The 24629-nt window shown below is 42.3% G+C and overlaps 2 protein-coding genes and 1 long non-coding RNA gene across 14 annotated transcripts in view; 1 reads left to right on the plus strand and 2 right to left on the minus strand.

Moving 5' to 3' along the window:
- The window catches only part of Pkc53E (Protein C kinase 53E), a 247332-nt gene that overhangs the window by 147387 nt on the left and 75316 nt on the right, over positions 1–24629 (minus strand). The window contains exon 1 of one of the 11 annotated variants that reach the window (XM_086985904.1): positions 9459–9691. The exons of the other annotated variants lie outside the window; for them this stretch is intronic. The gene's annotated coding sequence lies outside the window, so the exon portion shown is untranslated. Of the gene's footprint in view, positions 1–9458; positions 9692–24629 lie in introns of those variants that run through there. 11 annotated transcript variants of the gene reach the window in all.
- LOC147755894 (uncharacterized) lies at positions 8227–9809 on the minus strand. The gene is made up of 2 exons (XR_015325542.1): positions 9687–9809; positions 8227–8717 (listed from the first exon to the last, which is right to left on the minus strand). It is a non-coding gene; the product is annotated as an uncharacterized LOC147755894 (long non-coding RNA).
- The window catches only part of LOC111248703 (uncharacterized), a 62252-nt gene continuing 46316 nt past the window's right edge, over positions 8694–24629 (plus strand). For both annotated transcript variants that reach the window (XM_086985922.1, XM_086985921.1), the window contains exon 1: positions 8694–8807. In XM_086985922.1, coding sequence (XP_086842048.1) covers positions 8732–8807 — 76 coding nt within the window. In that variant the 5' untranslated portion in view covers positions 8694–8731. The remainder of the gene's footprint in view (positions 8808–24629) is intronic.

Here is a 24629-nt window from a genome sequence, read left to right on the forward strand (position 1 = left end):
TAGCTGCGATAGCACGTGATTTCGCTTTAGGGAGCGTCTCTTGTGAAAACTTTCAGAAGCAGAAAAGTTTCTACTGCCCTCAATATCGTCGTCCTGTCTCTTTTAAACGGTTACGTGACCTAATTTTTAGGACGAACGAATCTGTTCGCTGAACTATGCACTTCATTATTACAAGGATGCCATCAGCTGAACAGAAACCAGTAGTCTCCCACTGAGATCTGGAAAACCGCTTGTCACATCACCCATTAGGTCTTGAGTTTACGGCCTAGCCAATCTCAGTTCCCTACTTATCTTTCGTAATAAGGTTTGCTGGATGCCGTTCTATTGGTTCCTCTACGACTACTCCATGACTTTAGTACGAACGTAGACTGCGTGTATAACTTAGTTTACTCCACAACGTCCTAACCGGGTGTTGTAATCATTTCAACTTTATTTAAGTGAAAGTTTCAGTCGTTCCTAACTTTCGCTCTTTCAATCGCAATTACTACCACCTGATTATTACTATTATTATTATTATGGTTCCTGTTATTTTTGCTTACTGTAGCTAACTTTCCAGAGTTACAGGCCCTTGTACACATAGGATATAGGAGCGAGGTTTAACAGACTTTGCGCATGCTCCATGGAAATCGTCTAACTTATTTTTTACGTTACCATCATTTTCCAGCACTCAGTCCTGGACAGGATTGGACTGACATGAAGGCAAGACGTTTATAGTTTCTCTAAAGCGCAGGAACAAAGCCCTTCAAAGTGACGTCTGTTTCTACCGTGAAATTCAAGCGACGCGCTATTATAGTAAACAGATTATTGGTATAATACTATGGGGTTCCCATGGCCTTAAGGCCTTCTTACTGTCTGCTGAGACTTGCTGACTGCCTTTCGCAAAAAGTAATCGGTACTACGATTCCATGCTAAATTATCTACTCAGAAATCGTTTGTTCTCGCGTTGTCAGGCTGAATCCATGCCGACAAATCGATTCATTGCCAACGAGCTGCGGAGATGGCGCTCTGGTGGGTGACCAAGTGAGTGCTCTCGCTCCGATAGTGTTGCTCTGTGTTTTTTACAGGACCTTTTGAGAAATCTGGTCATGGGCAACGACTGCGACCGTCCGAAGTACAACTATATGACTACTATACAAGATTCAGAAACTCGTGTCCTTTCCTGCCATTGGGAAGTTTGTAATATATAAATTGGGTTCTCCGTCTCCACAGTTCGAACAGTTAAAGCTTTGAATGAAAACAGCAAAAACTCTGTATATAACGAGAAATCCTATGATAGAAATTTGAGTATTGTATTTACCAGAAGAACTTCAGAGTTGATTAATTGAACCCATGCAAAACGCTTGGGCTTTCCTTTCGGCCCCTATGAATACCTTATTTGAAATGTTAACGTTATATCTGATTTCATGCTTTTTCCTGTTACAGACTATAGCGGGCCAAGAATTCGGTACGAAGAGTACTGAATGAACCTCAGTTCGAATGAGTCGCGGCTTCGAACATGATCTGAAAACATGTTGAAATTCTTCAGTTGTTGGTCATCAAAATAGGTTTGGACGACACAATGTGTATTAGGCTATATAGCATGGAAGTCGATTAATGTATTTCTAATTCGGCAAATCAAGAGCCCACTGGGGTAGATAGTAAATATGGAAGGGGTACTAACCTGCGTTTTTGATCTACTACAGGTTGATTCAGTATAGTCGATATCGGAGTAGAAGCGGCAAGTAGAATCTTCCATGATTTGCGCTTTGATGTTTATGCAGATGTTTACTTACTATACTATAACCCTACGAAATCTTCACTTTTACTAAGCTAAACCCGGCCGAATCGCCGAGCTTTTTCTGTCCTGGTCTTCGTTTGGTGCCTTTCAAAGACACAAAATAAAAACCCAGTTCTTACTTTTTCACAGTTAAAAAAGCAGCGTCCAACCAAAGCATTGGTGGATTTTTCGAAATATACACTTACGTACTTGGATGTTTACGCCTGATCTTTTATAGGTTACTCAATACGGTCACTGATCACTGAGTTGCTCTAAGAATGAACTAACTGGCACCCGAAGCGGCTAGAGGTCGGCGGTGTTTAAATAGAGATTTATGAGAATTAAATGTGGTTAGTTCGAAACTGAGCCCCGTTTTACACTTCAGAGCCCTTTGTCTGCCATCTTCTCGCTCTCGAGATCGTATCATCTACAATTCAAAAATGTCAACACTGACCTAGCAGATCAGTATCAATATATGGAGAAATACTATATGAAGGCGGCCTGTATAGATCAATCAACTATGATGTCGACAATACAACGACACGTATTTATGACGTATAAGGTTTGCCGTATCATTCATAAATAGCACAAGATGGAATCAAGCATGAAATATTCCTCTCTACACGGTTAACTGGTATGAGGACTAACGATGACTCCGTTGCTTAGCCAACCTGAAATACGCCATGTCAAGGGTAGGTCAACAACTTGGAATCTACTCTCGTCCTAAGTAAGCAAACTCTTTAGACCCCGTTGGTGTGTGAAGATTTTCTCTATGGAAACCAAATTGACGGTGATTACTCTGAAAGGCCATTTCTAAATAGGACAAATGCGTGAAACGTCCGTACTATAGCATCGTTTTCATAACAGACGATTTAAGAATTGTAGTTTTCAGCTTCACCGACTTCACGAAGTATTGTATGCGTTTTATACACATTGTGAATGCGCTGAACCAGGACTAAAGTCATGATCAGACGGACTCGCAACCATTACAGCAGGATCTAAAGAGGGTACTTTTATTACCAACTAGCTTAACTATAGTTTCATCAACGATGCATGCGTTTTTCCTCTCCTCTATTCTGTTCTGTTCCGACGTAACATTTTACCGTTGAATTACCGTATTAATCTCAGCAAGGTGCTGGCTTTATAGTAAGTCGTTTGAATTTAGTGCCCGTCGCTCACGCTAAAACGCAGCGAGACAGTTGTCCGCTGGAAAATCCACAGAATTACTCAAATGAATCGTGCTTCTTTGGGCCGCCATAAAATGAAAAGGTTGCTATACAAATCGTTTGCCGACATCGCTGTCTTGGCCGAATTTAGAGGATATCCTTCAATAATACTGAGAGACGGAAATTTCTGCGAGCATATACTGTCAACTTAAGGCGACTTCAGCAATAGCCATGCCTTATTCCAACCTTCAACTTAATTTAGCCTCAGGAGACTCTTCTTTAACCGTCAAGCGCGAACATAGACTTTAAAGCGCTTGTTATGTGTTAACAACGCGTCACCGTAGCCGCTCAATCTCGGAGTATGCTCCATGATCCAGCCGCTAAAACGGTATCAACATTGTCGCTAATACTAAGTTTTGCTGCTCAGGATCCATTCTTCTGGCAATGAGAAGGGTTCCACGGGCACAAACGCGATACAAAACAAGGCAGAAAGAAAAGATGTTCATGAAACAACGCTTTGTTCCGCCTTTTACATGATGCACTGCACATATGGAAGCAGGTGTCCTGTGCATCTAATTCCCGATATCCTGATAGAAAGAGTGTCGAAGGCCGACAAGCCTCGAACCAGAAGTAGTAACAACAAGAATATAAGCAACAGCTGGACGAGTTTATGGGTTTGGTTGTTGTTTATGACAAAAAAAGAGGCAGGTTTATCAGCTCGTCGTTCGTGAATTGTCATTGTGTGTGAACGAGCAAAGTAAACAAGCTCCGCTAAATGCAATGAATCCTGTCTAGGACAGAGTAGCCTTGCGTCACTATCATCTATTACGAACAAATCCTGCCAGTGGTCAGACGGCCGACTAACTAATTGCCAGAAGGGTGCGCTCTGAACCAGCAGGCGACATACGCAGTTTTTATCATCATAGGCAGGCGGCAACATTTGCCTTGTGTCGCTGAATCCATATGATGGCGACGGCGGCGAAACTCTTGCTTTCCGCTGTTGCACAGCCCCATAGCGGATCAATTTTGCCCAGTTCACTTCTTGTCTATCATTTCTCCTGATGATAGCCAGTTTCAGATTGCCGATATAGATAATGCGATATCGATCTATTGGCGACCTCTGATTGAACTTGAAGCATACGACCACATTAATATAGACGTGTTTGCAATGTCTAAGACGATCTGGCGTTTTTTCGATGGGCTACGCGCCGTCACTATCGCTGGCGTCGCCCCTGCTGTTGCTTCCGGAAGCACTTGATTTTCCCGGTCTTTAATCGTATGAAGTGTTTATAGGCATTTCCACGGCGATACGTCCTCGTATGAATGTACGACCGCACTCTATACGGCTGTAGAGCTGCGGCTTCACGAGGAACTTCAGTGAATCGCAGAGTATTGTTGGGCAGAACTCGATTGTTGGATGGGAAGAGTTCTAAATAAATACGCTCCTGTTGCTATTGTGTATTTACAACAAATGGAATTAGTCTATCCATCCAATCGATGATGGTAGAAAGGGAAAGTAAATATCCAGATGAAAAACCGGGGTCGAATTGTACCCCGCTACACCTGAAGAAAAAACTGTAGCTTACTTTTCATGACACACGGCGAAATGGACTATTTGACGTAGACTGGACAGGAAGTGCAGTATAAGTGAGCGCAAACTGAGTTATAATACAAGGGAGACTAATTAACTATAATTGATCTCATCGACTCAAACCAGGAACCCTTCATCTCTGTACAGGAACCCTTCGTACATATATATACATTCACGCTGGAAGTCACTTACTCCATTAAAGATGCAAAAACCATAAAAGTCTCATTGGCATGCACGAATTTAGTTACTCGTTTTTTGACAACAATCTGCACCGTATCAACATCTAAGGCGGATCAACTAAGGATTATGAAAATGTCGGAAGCTTTTAACAAAGGAATAAGCTGCTCAGAGAACGAAAACTTAACACTGACATGATTCATAAAAATTTCAGAGTATTTTTCTAAATCGAAATAATGGATTCGTTTTAGCCCATGCAGCGACTATGCCCCCTCCCTAATTTTTCCAGGCTAATGACCTCTTGTAGTGGCATGCCACCACGAAGAGTCTCCGTTTGTGTCGCAGCTTTGCATACAACCCGCCACAGTGACATCAGCCGTTGGTGCTGGCACTGCCTCTTGCCGCAGCTCGCGCCCCGCATTCAGTCGGCTTGCAACAGAGCTTCCATTCATCTATGCTTTGCACCCTTCCGTCTTTCCCGACTTCACTTGAAAAACTGCCTATGACCGGAAAACTCTTCATAGCAAAATCGAAGGAGGCCAAAAAGGGAAATACATGAGATGGGCTGCAAACATGTTTGAGAATACAGTTGTACGGCTGAATGGAACCATGGGCATCCGTGGTGCCAGATGCTCCACATAGGCCTTGCATAGCTTCCACTGGTTCTACTGTCGCCGTCACCATCGTAAACGATTTTGTTTTAATTGCGTGGAATCGATCTGCTGCTCCTGCATCAAAAAAGCGCCGGTGAGACTATTACATGTGACTGATTTAAAACCCGGCGGCTTTAGCAAACCTGGACGCGTGCCATTAGTGCCGCGCCTCGTAGGCGTTCGTACATCGGTATGTGTGACGGTACGTATGCAATTCGACAGGTAACAGGTAGTACAAGCCCCTGATGCATACATACGCGCTAGTGGTGGAATGCGGCTATTTGGTAATGTCCTAAAGCGAAGTGTTATGTGGGGAGTTTTTTTTCAGGAGGTCTGCAGCATCAGCGCAAGGATATCGAGCTGATTCCGGGCAAGAACAACAGCGAGAACAAAAAGCAATAGCTAACTGGGACTGGTTATCGTCTGTCGCTTTCCCACGGAGAACCAACTCTGATCGTAGGGGTGGGGCCGATGTTTTTGAAGATGAAGTGCATTGAACCTATAAAAGCTGATTACCTGGCAGAAATACAGCTGCCTTTCGACTGAGGGATGGATCGTGGAGGGTCAGCATCGAAACCTCAATAATACTAACAATGGTTGAATGAATAGCAATCGAGAACGTGTGGACGACTATATGCAACGTAATTAGCCGTATTTCTCTAGACATTGATCTATTTATATTTGAACGAGTGAACGTTAAGGGTGACATCGCTGCCGAATAGCGCGTTTAGCTTACATGCTGATAATAAAAGCGCTGCCAGTTAAATATACTAAAGTCGTCCAGTGAGTCAATCGTTAGAAGATAATGTGGGACGGTGGTGTTTTCAGCTCTGGGCAGAAATGGGCGGTGAGGAACGTGTGACAAAATGATGAGTCTTGCAAAATTATTATGAAGCTGTGACGTGTTGTACTGACCAAGGACGTACGCCGCCCATTGGCCAATTGAAACTCGTGCAGACGCACCTAAATAATCCAATTATTGCTATCGATATGTTCGTGTTTGTATACTTGTCGTATAAACATATGAGAAACAAAAATGATTGTTCCATTAGAGTTATCGTGTCTCTGTTATTATTCGTTATCGCTGTCACGTTACCTGTAAAGTCTCATAATGCACTGCACGCAATTCTAGGCTAGAATCGAGGCAATGGACGGCGTAGTAGTCACATTTATAGAACCAATGGTTTATTTGTGTGCAATTTACGTATTTTTCTCAAATACGTTTCGACTAGTTAGTACCAAAAGTTCTGATGATGACTTTCGATAATATTATTACCACAGAATCTAGCCCCTAATATAATAACTACCTTTATTAATTATCGCTGGAAATCACACACTCTTACTAGATTTATACGCTCAGTCTATTCAGCTGTAGCAGCACCCAGGATAATAACCGACACAAAAGAATCCGCACTTCGAGCGAACCAATTGAATTTCCTTCTCAGTCTGTCGTATCCACTACGACCTATTGACTAAATAAGGCCCAAACCACTATTATTACTATTTCCCAATGCCTACACGCAGCATCAGCAGAGTAGGCAGATCGACCGCCCAGTTCTTACAAAAAAAAGGCCCCAGACGAACATGACAATAGAAAACCCAAAATTAATTGCATCTATTGTCTGCCATATACAGAATACGGGCAGCAACTAATGGAACAATGCAAGGATCTCATTGTACTACGAATACAATAATCCGCCCATTTTCGATTTGGCACTAGAGACCCTTGAACTCGAGTGGTGTTGAATCCCGTTAAGGCCTTATCCAGGCCTATTTTGAGATGAATGCAATCGGCTGCTAGCTGCAGGCAGCCATAGACAAACTAAAACAATCCTTCGAAAGGACATATCGGTTAATTGCTATTAACGAGTCTCGCTACGTCTATTCACCTTTTGAAATGTTGCCGCGCCAGCCATACGAAGAAGAATTGGAACAACGACAGAACCTCACAATTTCCATGCAGGAACTGCTCCGAACTGTACTAATCATGAGGGGCCTGGCTAGATCTCTTTCAGAGTGCAGGGAAGGAAAACTGTTCTAGGCAGCCTTTTACCGGTTACAAAAGACCCCTGCTGGAGAGAAGGACATATGAACAGCTACGAGGCATTATCTCTGATGATCGTTCGGCTTCCCGATCTTGCTTTCGTGTTGAACAAGAAGAACGATAGAATATTTTTTGTGCGGTGTAAACGTTGAGACAAAAACATTACTACCTTTTCGTGATTATGGTTATATGTGAGCGTGTGGACATGTGAGCCGTTAAATAAGAGCGCGGGAAATTTCGAACAACACGTCTGGATCGTTGAAACCAACATCGATTGCAATTCTTCGAATTGGCAATTAAAAGGGAACGCAGCCAGGTAGTTAGAAAGCGATGCTATAAAGGAATTTCTACCTCGGCTTCTCGTTGAAGTTACATCGATCTGATTAGTACCGTGGACTCGCTCTGGCCAGTGGTAGTAACTGAAAATAACCACAGATGCGACGTAGATGCCATTGTGATTATAAAAAATAGTTCCTATGCATTGTGGTCAAGGCCCGCGGTTCGTATGCCTAAGCTTGCGGCCAAAGAACGGCCTGTAATTACGAAAGCAGGCAGTGATTGATTCGTTTTGTATGTATCAATTGAACAGATATATTTTTATTGTGATTCAATTTAGAATGAAATGCTAAACAGTTATGCTTAATAGGAATAATAATTGTGAAGTATCAATTGTAAACACAAAATGTATGCAGACTTCTGGCTTTTGTGAACATAAACAAATGAAATACCTCTTGTTAATGGGTCATATACCTATTTGCCACGATCCCTAATTTACTACTTCAGCGAACAGCATTTATTAAGAACACCCTGAAACACTAACAAAATCAAAAACACTGGTATTAATGTTTTTTTACTTTTCAACTCAAAAACTACTATCTCAATATTTGGCATATATTGGGAACAATGTCAGTACACAGCAACAGCAGAAATCGCAACAATCCCCATCACTGCCTTTACTAGAAACGCCATAGCTATCGCGCTTTCATAGAGGCCTCTCTCGCTAATTTGCTACTTCTCTATTCCTGGTTCATAATCTTTTTATGAAGCCTATTCTAGCAACTGGTTTTCGATATGTTTTCGAACGGAAGGTAACATTCCGGAATTTGCTCCAGCCCCGTGTTTCCCACCGGCTCCCAATGGCCTCTGCTATAGACTCTTGGCGGAGACGCAGATCAAGCGGAGACGTCCGGGTTCCCGCTCCCGCCAGTAGCTCGGCGACGCTAGCAGCATCAAGGACTAGCAGTATCTGTAGAATAGCCAAGCGTGACCAGCGCGTAAAGACGTACCAGATGAAACCATCGAGAGCGTGTACCATCAGGAGCGCCGCACGCTGTTAGAACAATTATGAGAAGATTACCGACATGCTTCAAAACGCGTCGAGGAAAATCAAGGACAAGATGGAAAGTTTATGAAATAGAAAGTGAGTAAGATTTTTTCAACTGTTGCTTGATTATAGCTTCTAATGAGCACTGTAATTGTATGTGGCAGTTAGTAAAGCGATCACGGCATACCACATTGAGTTCATGTAACTGGAGGCGCAGTATAGAGGAGAACCGATGTGTGCCAGGCCATATGGTTAAAGCTATAAATTTGGTTGCCTGTTTAACGCGTGAACACCGTTATGTGGTACATACGACTAAATCTCTTCAGAGGCGAGCTACAATATCTACCAAATTCCCTTCTAAATTGGTCCGCGCGTATCAGCACGAAGTGTCTATAGGAAAGAGAGATATCTTTCATCATCGCGCTGAAGCCAGTCAGTCACTAGTCTCCTACAAACTTTGAGCGAAAAAATCTTATATAAACAAACACTATTCAGTATTGAATAGTTAATATTCTATATTTTAATGATTTCGTTCATATCAGTAGATAGTATTTGAAGTTATTTTTCTCGATCCCAACCCACTAAAAAATCAACACGTTCTTTGTCAATCTCGCCTTCCTTCAGCATCGATTTTGTAATGCTTACTTTTGCACCTTCTCCAGGTAGCCTTCAAAAATAATCATAGTGTTCGTTTTAGTTCTTTACTTACTGGTAAAGTTAATTTACTTATTATACTAACTTACTTACTAAGTAAAAAGTACTTTAAGAGCATGTCGTTACTCTGCTCGTGGCTCGATGTCAACGAGAGCATTGCTGTACGATGAATGATCACAATTCGTCACTGAGGATTGTACGAGTTGAAATTACCGCCGTCTGCTCATCAGTGTCAATACTTTGCTGCTCTGTCTATTAGGCAAAAAAATCCCTGAATCAACAGTAGACAGTATGGTGCAGACACGATAGTCGCCCACTCACCAGTGGCCAGACGCAAAGCGACCTAGTCTAGCGTTTGGGTACGCCATTGCTATTAAGGTTTTCGGCCCGGGTAAATACGCCAGTCGATATAAAGCGATTGTCAGATAAACAGCTGTTTTACGGCTGCTCTGTTCGTCACCAACGTTCACGTGCGACGATTCAACGTAAACGGGTACAGGCACGATAGGTAAGGTGTGGAGCTATACGTGCTGCTTGCCTTTCTCATACTGCCGTCTTCGGACAGTGGAACAGATTATGTGAGTTAGCTTCGATCCGGTCAAGTAAAGATCAAACACGATTTATCGTTCGCGGCCTCCTGGACATAACGTCGTGCGTGCCGGTTAGCGACCATCGAGCCGTATCGTTTCAATGATCAACCTTGTTGGCGAACGAGGACGGGAGCAACTTCATCGTTACCTGCTCTAGCAAGTGATAGTCTTACCGGGTAGATTTTATTACCTTCCGGTAGCAGATGCACTAGCATAATCGTAAGACATTGCTTGAACATGTAATAAATCAGCAAGCCATGACAAACTAGGATCTAAATTGTCCTTGGGCGGCTTATTCGCGCCTTGTTTTTGGCGCCTAACAGGTAAACAAGCGGTAACGCTAGCAGCGCATCACTCACGCATAGAAGGCTGACCATAAGCAAGCGCTATTTTCCAAACCTTCTATGCACTCATTTGTGGCCTTCGTAAATAGCGCATGTATTGGCGGCGGTGTTTGTGTATTGCGCTATTTGGTGGGTGAAACGCTTAAAAAGCCTCTGCGGTAAACGATTGTTTAGATTATACGAACAACGCGACCGTAACGCATGTCACCATTTCCCGAAGCACAATAATGAAAAATTTACGATTGCGGTAGTGATTCAACATTCTATCGATATCGAAGATTTATAAGGACGGTACCGTATTGAAACCCCGAATCATCCAAAAACTCGGCTATATAAGTACTGTCTTTGAATCAACTACCATCCACTTACAGGATGGTAGCGTTGCTTTATCAGCGCCCCGTACATTCTTCCCTATCTAGGCGGGTGTCTCGCTCGGTCGATCGGCGTCAATCGGCTCTGCTGGGAGAAGCAGCAGCGGAATGTGTGACGTTCAAAGATGCCATAGATCTACAATAATATTCAATGCGGTCATGCCCACGTACCTATACTTGAATGTTAAGATGCCATCTAGATTGGGTTTGAGGATACGGGCAGGACGAGAACGCGTTCCGATGCATCGGGTATATTATGAGCAGCTAGTAGATGTTGACGCTGACGTTGTCGATAGTAACGTGAATGTAGCGTTGTCTCGTTCACAGGAATTTTTTCAATAGTGTCCTCCAGCTAGATACTGGCTATTGTGAATATTTTTACTTAACAGAAATGGAACTGTGCCAGTAAGTTCGATCCACCTACAAATCAGCATAAGTTCAACTTAATGACGATAGTAAATTTCGAAGTACTTTTAGCACACGTGTTGAGCATTCTAGGGCATAAAACTTTTGTTACGACTATGCCCCAGTCGAACTTTGCTGTCAGCCTATCGAACGTCAACACGAGAGATAGATGGAGAGATCGACATTATTTATTTAAATAATTTTTGGAAGGAATATCAGCTTATCTTTGATAGTTGAAAGTGACAATTGGAAAGCATAAACAATACCGAACGGCCCTTCATCATATACTGTCGTGCATCGATTTATCATTTCCGTAGACTAAGTAAACGATCCCTACCTACATGACCTAGGTATGGGCCTCTTAGGCTGATGGATTAGGAAACGAAAACGTACGCTACTACTATACGGGAAAGAAACATTTGTATAAAACGCAAAAATTGACCACCGAATTTATGTCGGTTTTTCATAGGCTGCATCTAATTGGAAGCAGATATCTCAATAGAGTGCTTCACATATGGCGGCAAAGGCATCCTTTACAAAAGCATTCCTGTAACCAGCATTCGCACAAGTCAATTCGAGGCCTAAACCACTAAAGTCTGCTTCAAAAATCCCCTCACTGAATCTGCGAATAATATTTAATGCTAAACCTGATTATACCGACGTTGGTAAGCACCGACTCGTTGAAGCCTTACTGAAGCTCATGAAACATAAAATCGAGCTGACTTTTAAGCTTCGAGCTGATAGTTCGTCAAAAGCGTCAATAATCTAAAAGTATAAGGAGCCGCGATAGTCGAAAAAAGACGAATGAGATAGAAAAATGTTGATCCTTATCTGGTCGATCCAATCGCGACGCTCGTCTGCAGAAGACGCGCAAGACTAAATAAACATCAACATCATGAAATTAGCAAAACTGGCTTTTCGCGTCATGTTGACAGGTTTTCACGCGTTGTCAATCTGAGTCCTGCTTAAATAGTTTCTAATAGGCTCTAAACGTAAATGGGAAAACACAAGACGCACCACTGCCTCCAACTAGCGACGGTCAACGCTTTTCGCTGTAAAAACGCTTTTCTAAGGCGGTCGGGTTTTTCCTACTGGGTCGCAATTTTTTTCGACAAGTAGCTTCCATTACAAGTGGGAGCAAACTGGCCACCCGCATCTGTTCGGGAATGCTATATGTGTCGTTTTTGCCCCCCCCCCCCCCGCCCCCCGCCCGTCACTCCCTAGATCGCCTAAACTATTAAGTACTACTATTTGGTAGCAAAACGCCCCTCATATTTGCATGTACAGATTGCGGTAAATGATGCTGTTGCTGTTCTGGCCTGGGAATTGATTGTGGCTCTTCGCAAGCCTATTTCGAGAAAGGCAAAAGGCTGTAAGTGCTGTAAAAAAAACTTCTTTAAAGAATACACTTACTTCGTATCCCATCTCTGATGTATGGGTAATGCGATGTTATTGAGGTTCATGATAATAACATTAACGTTTGCCTTATGAAAATCTTTTTGCGAATTATTCAAAAGCTTCGTATACAGTAGCGACAAAGTACAACTTCAGTTTCGGGCAAGCTCTCGTCTCCACTATACGGAGTATAGTGGAAGTGTGTGTAAGGCTCTCCGCTATACTCAGCTTGAGGCTACCTTTTATTATAGCTATAACTAGTTTTCCTCCAGCTCCAAGGACTGGTTTCCCTCCGGTCTCAATCTATTCTGGACACGTGGAGCATCTAATATGTTTAATTGAAAACCAAAGTTAAATCAATTAGACTAACAGAACGTTTGAAGCGGGCTATGCAGACACTTCAACACTAATAAATGGAGAAATATTTAAGGTTTAAACCAGCACATGTACAACTATTAGCAGTAAGCCGTACTCAAGGTTTACCTATCCATTTGTCTGGAACGGTTCTGTATGAGTGGCGTTGGCTTACCCGTATCGCTTTTTCTACTTGCCTACAGGTTACGTGAAACCGATGAGGCACTCGAATAGGTCGTCGCAGTTTATTTTGAACCAAATTCGTGAAACGTACTTGATATGTCATCGATCTTGCCGATAAATCAAAGCTCTTTGAAACATACGATAGTAGTGTGTACGTATATAGCTGACGACTAGTTCGCTAGGTATACTTTACGGCGATACGGGACGTAAAACTCGAAAAATAGAGGGTGTATACTTTAGCGAAGTACTATAAACGACAACGTCAGTTTTTGATAAACGGCTCACTTGTTTCACAATTTGTTGGTATGGCCGACGCTACGAGGCTACCTATGACGCTGGCTCGCGCGATGATGAACTGACAGATTTGCAAACATTATCAGCTTGATCAAGATAAGATTATATATAAGACCACTGACCACAGCTAACGGTACGCCAGTCCGCTGAGAATCTTGGTCTAGGTCAGAAAGTTGTACCGGAAAGACGGTCGGAGACCTGAGTCCGCGTAAGAAAGTACGGCCAGTCTTTTTCCCTTTACAGAACACGGCCGTTGGTATCTGTCTGTAGGCGAATAAACTGAGACAAATCTAGGAGACGAAAAGACGGACTTTAACGTCACAAACGTAGAAATTGATTGCGGAAACAAGCAGTGTATTGGAAAGTTAATTTCGATCAACTGCCTTCTACAAATGACGTTTATAGCATCACCTACTTACTAATAATTATATATACATATATACATACGCATGTATATATATACATTGTAGATGTCACACGACCGAATAGCTGGCTGCAAGGCAAGGTTTTGGTGAAGCACACTGATTAGTCCTACGTATATGGAAGATCTCATTCCTCTGATCTCTTTGTCTGCTGCAAGTGCTGTTTAGTTATTATCTGTAATATATTTTCTCTACATGCGTTGCCTCAATTAGGCCAGCGGTGGCAACTCTTAACTCGTCAGTTTTACTGTTCCAGCAGGCAGAAAAATTCTCACGGTAAAAATGTCGGCAGCAGCTCATCACAATCATGCTACAGTATTTTGGTATTTCGGCTGAAGTCGATGGATACTCATGTCTCCCAAAAGCCGTAAGTCAGCGCGAGCGGGTAGCGTGGCAAAGAAGACGCCGGATCATTAACTCGAGGGGTATCGGTTTGCTATAGTGTAAAGAGTACAGGAAGTTCCTCCGGAGATTTCTTATGAGAGGTTGCCCTGTATTTATTGGGCAGTTCACACCGGTCTTTCCCTGCTTCTAGTTAGGCATAACGTATCGTATAATTTATTATACTGCTGATACGCTAGTTTTAAACCACTCGACATTTCAGTGCTGTACCTGTTTAATGGTAGGTGACCAACGAGTCGATCCATTAATTCTCTTTTTAAAGTTGCTTTTACGAGAACAGATTTTGACGTTTATAGCAATCGCTCGCTATCGCTTGGCTCCAAACGATGCTCAACTTTTTTTTTGTCAAGAGCACCCAAATAGCGTATTTTTTAACTGATGGTTGGGGGAAGAACTTCTCGGCAACTTCTCGTCTACCTAACTTTTTTTTTGTACCTGTACTCCACTTCCATGGAATGACGTATAGTCAGAAGGACTTCGCGATGTTTAGTGCTAGCACCTTAAACGTTGACTCACGAAACCAGCAACCGTTAATCTATGAAACGATGAAAATCGTTTCAAAGCGACAAACGCACGCTCGTTTTGAAAAAAGCCCGCCTTAGAGAATAATGCTAAACATCGTGAAACTCAACTCAACTCTTCAAGCTCCTTTGTTGTGCTTTTCCATTAGCTCCTTCGTGGTGCCGCAATAAATCCCATGAAAGAATCCCACCATGAACTCTGCTTGGACAGAATGTCCAAATATGTCTTTCGGAAGATAGATAGGATGTGGTTAAACTACACGAACAGCTCGTTGATAATGGCCTCATTGCATAAATCAATGAAGACAGAACACAGTGTAATATGTATGTATGTGCGAAAAGATGGTTTGAATGGTAACCAGCGAAAAAATCGCGTTCGATTAAGCCGGTAGCTCACCGCGACGATTACTTGCGTTTATTTTGCCCCTGTATTCAACACGCATTGGGCGCAGATACTTCGCCAGATAATGATGCCTTGTTCAATTCCATATCTGCATCAGCTATCCACTACAATAAAGGAAAAATCTATTGTGACTCAGCATTGAAAAAGAAACACATTTCGATACGTATGCGTTATAATATGTAGCTTGTTTTTATGTCAGACGCTGTTTAGTTTCCCCAGCCAGTAGCTAAAAACTTCCCTAGTTGGTCTTCCCTAGAAGATACTCAGGGAAAGGGCCACACTGTTGTGCTCATCACGATTCACAAAAGCACCCGAATTCGCATTGCCACTCAACACTCAGCGTTCGCCTGTAACGGTGATCGCCTCGAGGCCTGGACCTGGAAAAAAGATGCAAATTAATAAACGTTTTTTAAGTGGAAATTGCCATAGGCAGCAACACGAACGGATAACAACAGTCCGTGTCCGTCTTTTCAGTCGATGTTACGATAACAGGCGAATCAGGATGTCGTTTTTATGCGTCATGCAAAAAAAGGAAGGCAGCGTGTGATAGGCCGGAGGTATTATTTGACCTCGGATTGCGGTTGGTTCCCTGGCTAGAGTCATTTCCGACGTATACGGTAAGCGAACATATGTCAAAATATGCATGCTTGCCGATCAGGGGACGTGCAACAAATATGAAAAGATAGCACGCCACAGCTATGACGCGCTGATAGCGAATGTAGACAATGCGCTGAGGTCAGTAAGGCCGAGGACGAACAACACAGCTGAGGTTCTGAGTTACTGTCGGATCTCGGTCGGATATTGTATCCAGGCCTTCGTCACGTGCTGTTCTTTTTTCAAAAGCAAATAGCGCCGTATGCCGACGTTAGTACAGGCTTGGTCACTAGCGGTCGATTTATCTAAGGCAACAAACTAGATCCATCCAGGGTTCGCTTACATGAATCAATATATTTGACAGAGGCGAGCAGATTTTATTACACCGACATAACGGATTTATGTACAGAACACTGCTCTCAGCTCATGTGATGCAAGTATTTTCTTCCTAGACAAATTCTCCCTGTCGCATATGGTGACAAGCTCAGGAAGTGAAGGTATACGGGGGAGAGATAAGGGAACTTGACAATACTTTCATGTTGATAGTGGATCTATCTAACCAACTTAGCGTACTCAATCAACCAATGCAGTAGTCATAGAGTGCAACGTTGTTCTATTGTCAGCAGTTGCGTTCGGAGTTCGAAGTTGCAGCCTGTAGCGAATAATTTGCGATAATCCCCTTGACGCTCGGGCAGCAACAATTCATCATATCCGCCGACGGGGCTGCACGACATGCCGAGTGCATGATACTACTACATTGCTCAAGTTCTTCGTAGTGATAGCGATAGCTTAGTTTAAACTGGATGATTGGATAAAACAAAAATATCGGAGGAGCAATGCTTCGAGGGCATCAAGACGTCTAAGCGCCACAAACGTCACTTCTCAGGGGAACAGCGGCGTTTATGTAGCATAAAAACATCTAATATATGTATTGACATGGACGATTCTGAGATACCTTTATTGGTACTACAATGTTAGCGAATAGAGACTGACAGTAGCCGTTTTTGGTTAGCCCAACCCGTCCTTGGGTCTCATGTCCGAAAAAAATCTGAAATTTCACGAAGTTATAGTAACCTGTTTTTCGACTGACCTAAAATCGCAAACTTGAAAAAGGCGCAACCAGCAGTCCTAATAAGTACTCTATATTGGCTAGAGTATATTGAACAGAGGTGCAAGTTTTGACAAAGATTGAACAGATCCCGCCAATCAGATACCTGAGCACAACTGTAGATATCTGCTGAGTTATTGAACTAAATAAAATAACTCCGCAGAGTTTTCTTTCCTCCATAAGCCTGAACGACAACCCTGTACTTTCACCGCCTTCAACCAAATGGATCGCCTTCTTCACCCTAAGTGGCGATTATAGAAAATGTGCAAATAAGGTGCAACGAGCGTGCGCATCTTCCCTGCTCTTTCTTCTGCCAGCCAGTTTACTAATGATAGAAAAATCACATAAAAAAAAACATGCAGAAGAAGACTTCGTTTTCCCTTGACGCGCTTTCATTAGATATTAGGATTTTTTCTTTAAAAATTTTTCCTTCTTGTTATGTCGTCCTTCGTTCACGTATTCGTGTCTCGCCTATTTGCCACTTGAACCTTTTACCCCTTTTCCTTTCCTGTTCCCTCTACCCAACGATCGAATTTTCCACCGCCCACTGCTCTTCCTTTCACTGGCCCACTCGGGCTGATCTCGGCCATCTTCGGCTCCGACCCTACCTTTTTCTTCCTCCCTCCAGGATGTGGTGTTCTGAACTTGCTATTATTAGTGAACACATATCGCTTCATTTTAGGTCCAGCTAGAATGTGTTCAATAAATAATAACAGTCGGTAAAACCTCAGATCTGCATACGACACGTGAGTTAGCAGCAGAACACCCATGAGAAATGGAGCACTACAGCAATGTCGGCATCAGTCGACTGTTTTAAAAGTCGCCTTGTGTGGCTATCGCAGGACGGTACATTAAGATATGTTTTTATTGTGTCGTGGTACTGTTACGCTTTTTTCTGGATGCATCTATAACTTCATCTGCCAGAACCCCTCGGTCCATTACATGCGAAGCTACTAGCCTGCCAGACGACGAGGCCACTTCCGGCGAACGCTCAACATTTAATCACTGCCAAACGGAAACAATATAAGACCTTGTTTTTTCTCTCCCTATGTATATATATAGGGCGGTAGGCTTCCACTTACATACACACTTGTGTGTTTTCGCAGGCTCAGCCGAAAATGACAAAAATGAAACTTCTTGGAAGTGTCATTGTAATGGCAGCAATCAAGAACTTCGTGGCAACAGGTGACGAAATGAAACTGGGCTCTTTTGTTAACCTGTACCACTGAAACTGTTATGGTTTTATGCAGCCAATCAGGATTTGATTGCGGACTAAGAACTGGCGCTACAAGTTGACTCGTTTTTCCGGCGCTAAAATGCGATATTGATAACATAACGTACTCAGTCCGTTTTTAACTTACGTGCCCTTTTTTTTTGAGATCGCTCCCTCTCGTCCTCAAGTTAATCGCTGTTTCGTCTGTGATGACGAAGTAACAAGTGATCCTATGCAGTTAACGTGAGATAATTACGCACGCTTACTGTATTCCTACTATTTATAGAAAATGGTTCTTATATCGACACAAGGGCTCACATCCGAAAGTTGGTACACAGTTAAGGAATAGATTCGATACAGACTGAGAGCATACAAAAGGATTAGGCAAATTAAAGGGAAGGCTTTGCAGGAACTTAAGGTGGGCAGTCTCAGACAGTGTAAAAAAGCGACACTCTGAGAGGCAGAGTGTAGTGATAACCTCCTAAGGGAGATAGATGAATTTATTGAAGTTCTTAACTCATGTATGTTGTTGTATCATATGCTAAAAATAGCGGTAAAAAAGTATGCATTTATACAGGGTGTGATTTGTTGGGATAATCTCGATAACAGCAAGAACGATTTAGATTATTTTCCCTAGATTGGTTTGCCCTGCCGAAAAAGCCCTCTGTACTGAAAAATTGATACATAAAAAAGATGTTCATGCTGACATGTATACGAAGCTGTTTCGCTTTTCCGGTGATACTTTGTAGCAGTACACCCGTGCAGTTCTGAACGTGTAAAGCTGCAGAAGGTCAAGTGCCATTTGAGGCTTACATGGCCGTCCGTAAAGGAGTCTTAATAAATGTTTCGAATCTGGCCGTTACGCTGTTATGTATCTACGAAGCTGATCCGAAGTCTGATTGAGATATACAATTTCTTTTCTATTCAAAAATATTCTAGCTACCAACCGTTACATCTCCCCTCCACGTCCTGAGTATAGAGACCACCCCACAATTGTGCGCTCTGTATTAGTCTATAACAATAGAGTAGTGAGTGACATGCCGCATGGTTTAAAATGATCAAAAAACAAGTAACCCCTTCGCCGTTTACACGCTCTTTGCTTTTTCTTTCAGATATCTTTTCGCTCGCCTAGTCAATTTTTTACCATCTCCTTAATACCTTTGTGTTAATGCATTTACGATACAAACTGCGACAAGTCAACCCCGTTAGGAACCTAAGTCTAACGCGCCCTAAGCCAAACGTTTCTGAAGACTCTCGGCATTGGGAATTATCCAGGACGAAGAAACCTTTACTGTTATCTGGGCAACTAGCGGGTCAATCGAACAGTACAACAGGCCAGACCGTTTTCTGGACCAGCGTTTATTCGACTTTGTGTACCATAATTGCTATCTTTATTCCGTCCAGAGTAGGGCGCCATCGGCTGCTGCACCGTCTCGGCACACGCTGCCAGTAGCTACAAATCTAAGCGGTGCCGCCACTCGACATACGGGATGCTATGCCCAATAGATGCAGATTGTAAGATGTCGACTTTTTGTTAGCTGATCATAAAAACAATAGCATTGTAATTTTACACTAGTTACGTAAGAAAAAAATCTGTTTACGCTACCTATTAAGCACTACGAAAACTTTAGGGGGGCAAACAAACTAGAAATAAAAACTTTTGTCAACTTTCTCATCATCCTCATCATATATGTATCTACAGAGTGTGTTGAAATTCGAGGGAATTTTGGCCAGTTTTTCTGTTTGCCAGTTCTTTCTAGAACAGCACAACGAACTCGTCATGAACTCTTTCGACGCTGGGTGAATTCCCAATAAAATGAAAACCTGTCTGTTCGCCTGAAATCGACGGTCTTCATTACTGTTAGCTTCCGTGGGGCTTCTGAAGAATCCAACAAACATTACACAAGGCAAACCGGAGGATTCGTGGTAGAGTTCATATTTAGAAAGTTCGAAAATTTATCACGATAACTTAAAAAAAGCCATTTTTCAAATTAACAGCCGTTCCAGAAACGAGGATATCAATTGCCAATTAAGTCAATTAAACTCCAATTGCCAATTAAACTCGAACGGTTAATCTTCTCGAGACTTTCAATATCGCCATTGTTCTTATTATTAAAAAGCCATTTCCGAACTAACAAACAAATATATTGAAAATGAATGGTTTAAGCCTCAAACTGAAGCTGCTATCGCGGCAAATATATTGAAGAACAGATGTTTTTCTAAGAACAATATTTGTAGCATATGTTAAAAAAAAATCGATGAAGTAGATATTTTTTGTTTAGATGCAGTTTTAGGAAAACAGCACGGAAAAATCCAATTTAGATGCAGTATTCTCAATTGGGCATCATCGACAATCATTACAGTGAGACTCAGTACCCTAAACTTTTTCTCGTAGAGATCGGTTATGTTGTAACTTGTTTTCCCACTTAGAATTGCATTTTGTTGCCCCTTAATCCACAGTCTGCATCTATTCAACACCTACTCCGCTACAGGTACTCGGTCTCGGCGGATTCAGAGATGTTATCACCCATCTAATATTTCTGTCATACTACACTATATATGAATTTTCCTCATAGGCAATATCCGTTTCTTTCATTACTTCTTCCTTACTTTCAGTACTTTTCGTCTTTCATCAGAAATATGCGCTGTACTATTGCACGGTGGCGCATTTCAACATCGGGCATCAACTTCGCTAGATTACGATACTATTACGTACGGACAATCAACGCTAATCACATGTTTGTTGAACTCATGACGAGCGGCGACCGTCCTTAACTTCCAAGCGTCAACAGTACGCCCCTGTATAGGAAACACATGGCCGTACTTTTGCCAACGTTTAGGAAAGTGCCACACCCTCTTGATTGTTAAATAGATCCGCGTATTTTCTGTATCATCTGTGGCATTGCGACTGGTCGTTTTTTTTTGCGCGCTTATGTTATCGTCGTTACCCATGGCCTACATGATGACGGGTTGGGCACTTTGTGCAAATGACGGAAGTTTTTCTTAAAGAAAATGGAAACAGGCTTACGTCCTAATCAGTGGAATGCAAGATAAGAGTATGCGATGGGGTGAGGCCCAGTCTCAGGCATCATACAAATAAGGACAGCTACAGTAAATGTAGCTACTGATTCAGAGGCGATTTTAACGAAGTCTTCTAATAGGTTCAACAGGCCCCCACAACGGACACAAGAAGTGTTTTTTTTTTTTACCAAAGGTTCAATAGTACAGAGCGACCCACAAAGAGTCAGAGTAACAATAAGAACTCGAGGGAGCACTGTAATCATAGTTCGACTTGGCCCTACCCGCATTCATTAGATACTCCTCTTTAGGGTGTAACCCAACGTTCTGTCTGTGTTGCGTCATATATATCCGCATATACTTACGCTGGCTTAATCACCATGGTTGCTATTTTACTTATACCCTCCAGCTAGGCAACCTTGGAGAATCATCTAATGCAAACAGAACACGAGAGACTTACTGACTACGGATATACAGATACTATCACACGCGGACGCAGAGGAACCGCGCAGAGACCTAGGTTTTTCAAGAGAAGTGGTAATAGATACTGAGTGTGGACCGCATACAGAGAGGTCGTCTCATATCGAACCGCTATCCAACGATCTGTTATAATAGTAGAAAAAACACATGGGCCAAACCGAGAAAAGTAATAGGTTATTTTTTTTGTATTGGAGATTATCCTTTTACATTTGGCACACTAGAAACGGCGACCGTTTGTAGTCACAAAGTTGGTACTTTAGCTTTTTGCCCTTTTGTCATATTATGTGTATTCTTAAATCTGCTAATGTTGTATGGGTATACAAAAAATTCGCAGGTCTTTCTCGCCCACGTCTGTTGACCCACGTCTTTTAAAACGTAACCGGGACTTCAGTGGGATATCGATGGGAAGCAAAGAGTTTCTCCTCCCCCTTTGATTGAAATCAAGCCAACCAAACGTTCCGCCAGGGAACTGGAGGCCCAACAGTACGTCCTAACAGACGCCTCCGCAAGTTATTACTAGTGTATGCTATAACATAGATACAGGTGTGAAACGTGTAGAATAATTGATTTTTTAATTCAAAATTAAATACTAGGTGCACTTGGAACGAAGGCCACACTCGAATAATTTTACGGGTAACAGTAGAAAAATATATTTAAATAGCTGAGTCGAGAATTTTTCATAGCACGCTATTCGTCTTTTATTTATTTAAGTTTCATTTATTATTAAACTTTATTTCGCTAAGCGCGTCCAAGTTCGCCTATATTTCTATGTATGATGTCTAGGTGGAGTTCAGTATAATAGGTATTTGACATGTAAATTTCAAAATCCCAAAAAAATAGAACATCCGTGTTGAACTAATGTAACGCCGGCATTTCGGCTTCTATGCCACTATCATAATGTGTCCGCTGTTACGTGTTGGTGTCAACAACAAATCGTTGTCAGCTGTTTCGATTAGCGGTTATATAGTTTTTATCGCTTTCAACGTAACAGCTTGTGCGGTGGACAGTAGAACAGTAATGATTTTTACCCAATGCCCCTCCTTTATTTCGCCTCGCCTATTACTTTACCTAATTGACATTCGCTCATTAGTAGGCGAATCAGCAATGGCCGAACCAAATTGTCACGAAATGGGTTCTCTCCTTTCGATTTAGCCTGTGCGGTTTACAAGCACAACGTTAGGCCGGCAACTTTTCGTAGTTGTCACCGATGTACGTACTAACGAGAAAATAACGTTTGAACCCAATGTACAATATTACTGAGTTCAATGACATCTACAGCAAAAGCAAAACGGGATGACCATAGTCTTCCAAAGTGAAACAAAAAGAAGAATCGAAGATTTATTCATACGAAGAGACACGTTAAAGCATTTTGTTTTAATATCGCTGTAGAGAGTAAGCACTGGCATACGCCACTGCACAAACGCCCTAGGACCACGACGACGTCACCTTAGGATCCTGCGTCCGCGGATTCTGAGAGTTAAGCCGCGAATCAGCCTTGCCTAGGAATGTCCATCAGTGTATCAGCAACGGCGGGGCAAACACTAACAATGAGGTGCGGAGATGTACCCTTGGCCAGAAAAATCGCTCCAAAAAAAGAGACACCTGTTCGGGGCTTCGGGTCCCTTAAATACTTGAGGCGTGGCGCGTGCTTAAAGTGAGGACTTCGTACAGATAGGTAAGCATTTACCCAGCAAAGGGTTGTCTTCAGAAAGGAGCAGTTACTGCGCAGACGTATGTACGTGCGAATACGTGCACGTTTACCAATTTGCACTAGCAAAAGTTGCAGTAATGGGAGCTCGTTTTTGAAAACGGTATGGCGTTCAAGGCCGGCGATCTACATAGGACCATAGTGTAAGTTGTACGAGAAGCATAGGAGCTAACATTGTTAATGACAACTTCGTGGTTGTTGGGATCCAGACGAAAAGAGGGGTACAATTGTGGGGCATCCTAAAAAAGGTAGAGTAAAGCTACAAACTAGGAATTGCTGTGCGATGTTGGTAATGGCAATAGTAATAATAGAACGCATATAGGACGTACGGTAGCAACATTTCAGTCGCAGATACTGTGAAACTCTTAGCACTGTGGTATGTAAAAATACCTGTGCCGGTTTTCTAGAAAACATTAGTGAAACACGCCCAAATTTTATAATCATATATCATAGTATTTTTGTTTCGCGTTTGATTCTTCATAAAGTCTATCTCACAATTTCTCTTTCTCACCATCCCTTTGAGGAACCACAACAAACTATTGTACAGTTTCGGTGGACCTTTTCGGTTATTACGCTAATTCTCTACGGATGTTAAAACATACACGAAGGGTTTGCATGTCTCGTTGAGATCGTTTGAAGCGGCAAAGCTTTTTATAGCTCCTTTCCTGCCTGAGCATAATGTCCTGCCAACACCACTTGTATTTCGCGTAGCGAAAGCAGACAAAAAGAAAAATACCTCGTTCCAAATATGCATCATGTATCTGAAAGCCTCAAACACAAACCTCAGTGTTCGATTTGGCCGATACTAATTAGAAAACAGTCATCGCCGTATTTAGGGTTACAGGCTTATGCGAACATATCTCGTCACTGGTGAAGATGGCTTTGTGTTAAAGGAATCGTGTAACACAAACGGGGGAACTCCTCATTGTATTAGTCGAAGGTTGTAGCTGAGCAGCTCTGACAAACTGGTTGGTCTGCTAACATTGCTGGCAATAACACTGTCGTGAAAAACCATTACCAGGCATATTTATGAGAAAAAAAAGGTATTATCTTTAAAGATGCTCCACGGCTTAAGATGCCCTTTTCTATAGTTGGAATCCGTCCTCTTAATTTGTACAAATTGGACGTTCTTCACTTCGAGTGTCTTTCGTATTTATAGAGAAATACCGATTTATGGCTCAGTCCGTTTAAGCGTTGCTTCGCAAAAACAATGATATCGCACTAGGAACCATTATCTTTTCAGATACGAGCCTTCGAAACAATTAACCAGTCCTCCTGAGCTCATGTACTTACTGGAATTATCTCAAAGTAGCTTTATACTTTTTTCCTATGTTGGAACTCTGGTTAAATGATTGTCGATACAAGAGTATTAGCACTGAAAGCTGCTCGATTGACATTTTTACGTGCCATATCCTTTTGCTCTGTTGCGTTCACGAGTCCGGCAAAAGAGGCTGAATAC

Source organism: Varroa destructor, unplaced genomic scaffold (assembly GCF_002443255.2).
Source record: "Varroa destructor unplaced genomic scaffold, Vdes_3.0 BEIS01000004.1, whole genome shotgun sequence".
NCBI classification, from domain to species: domain Eukaryota; kingdom Metazoa; phylum Arthropoda; class Arachnida; order Mesostigmata; family Varroidae; genus Varroa; species Varroa destructor.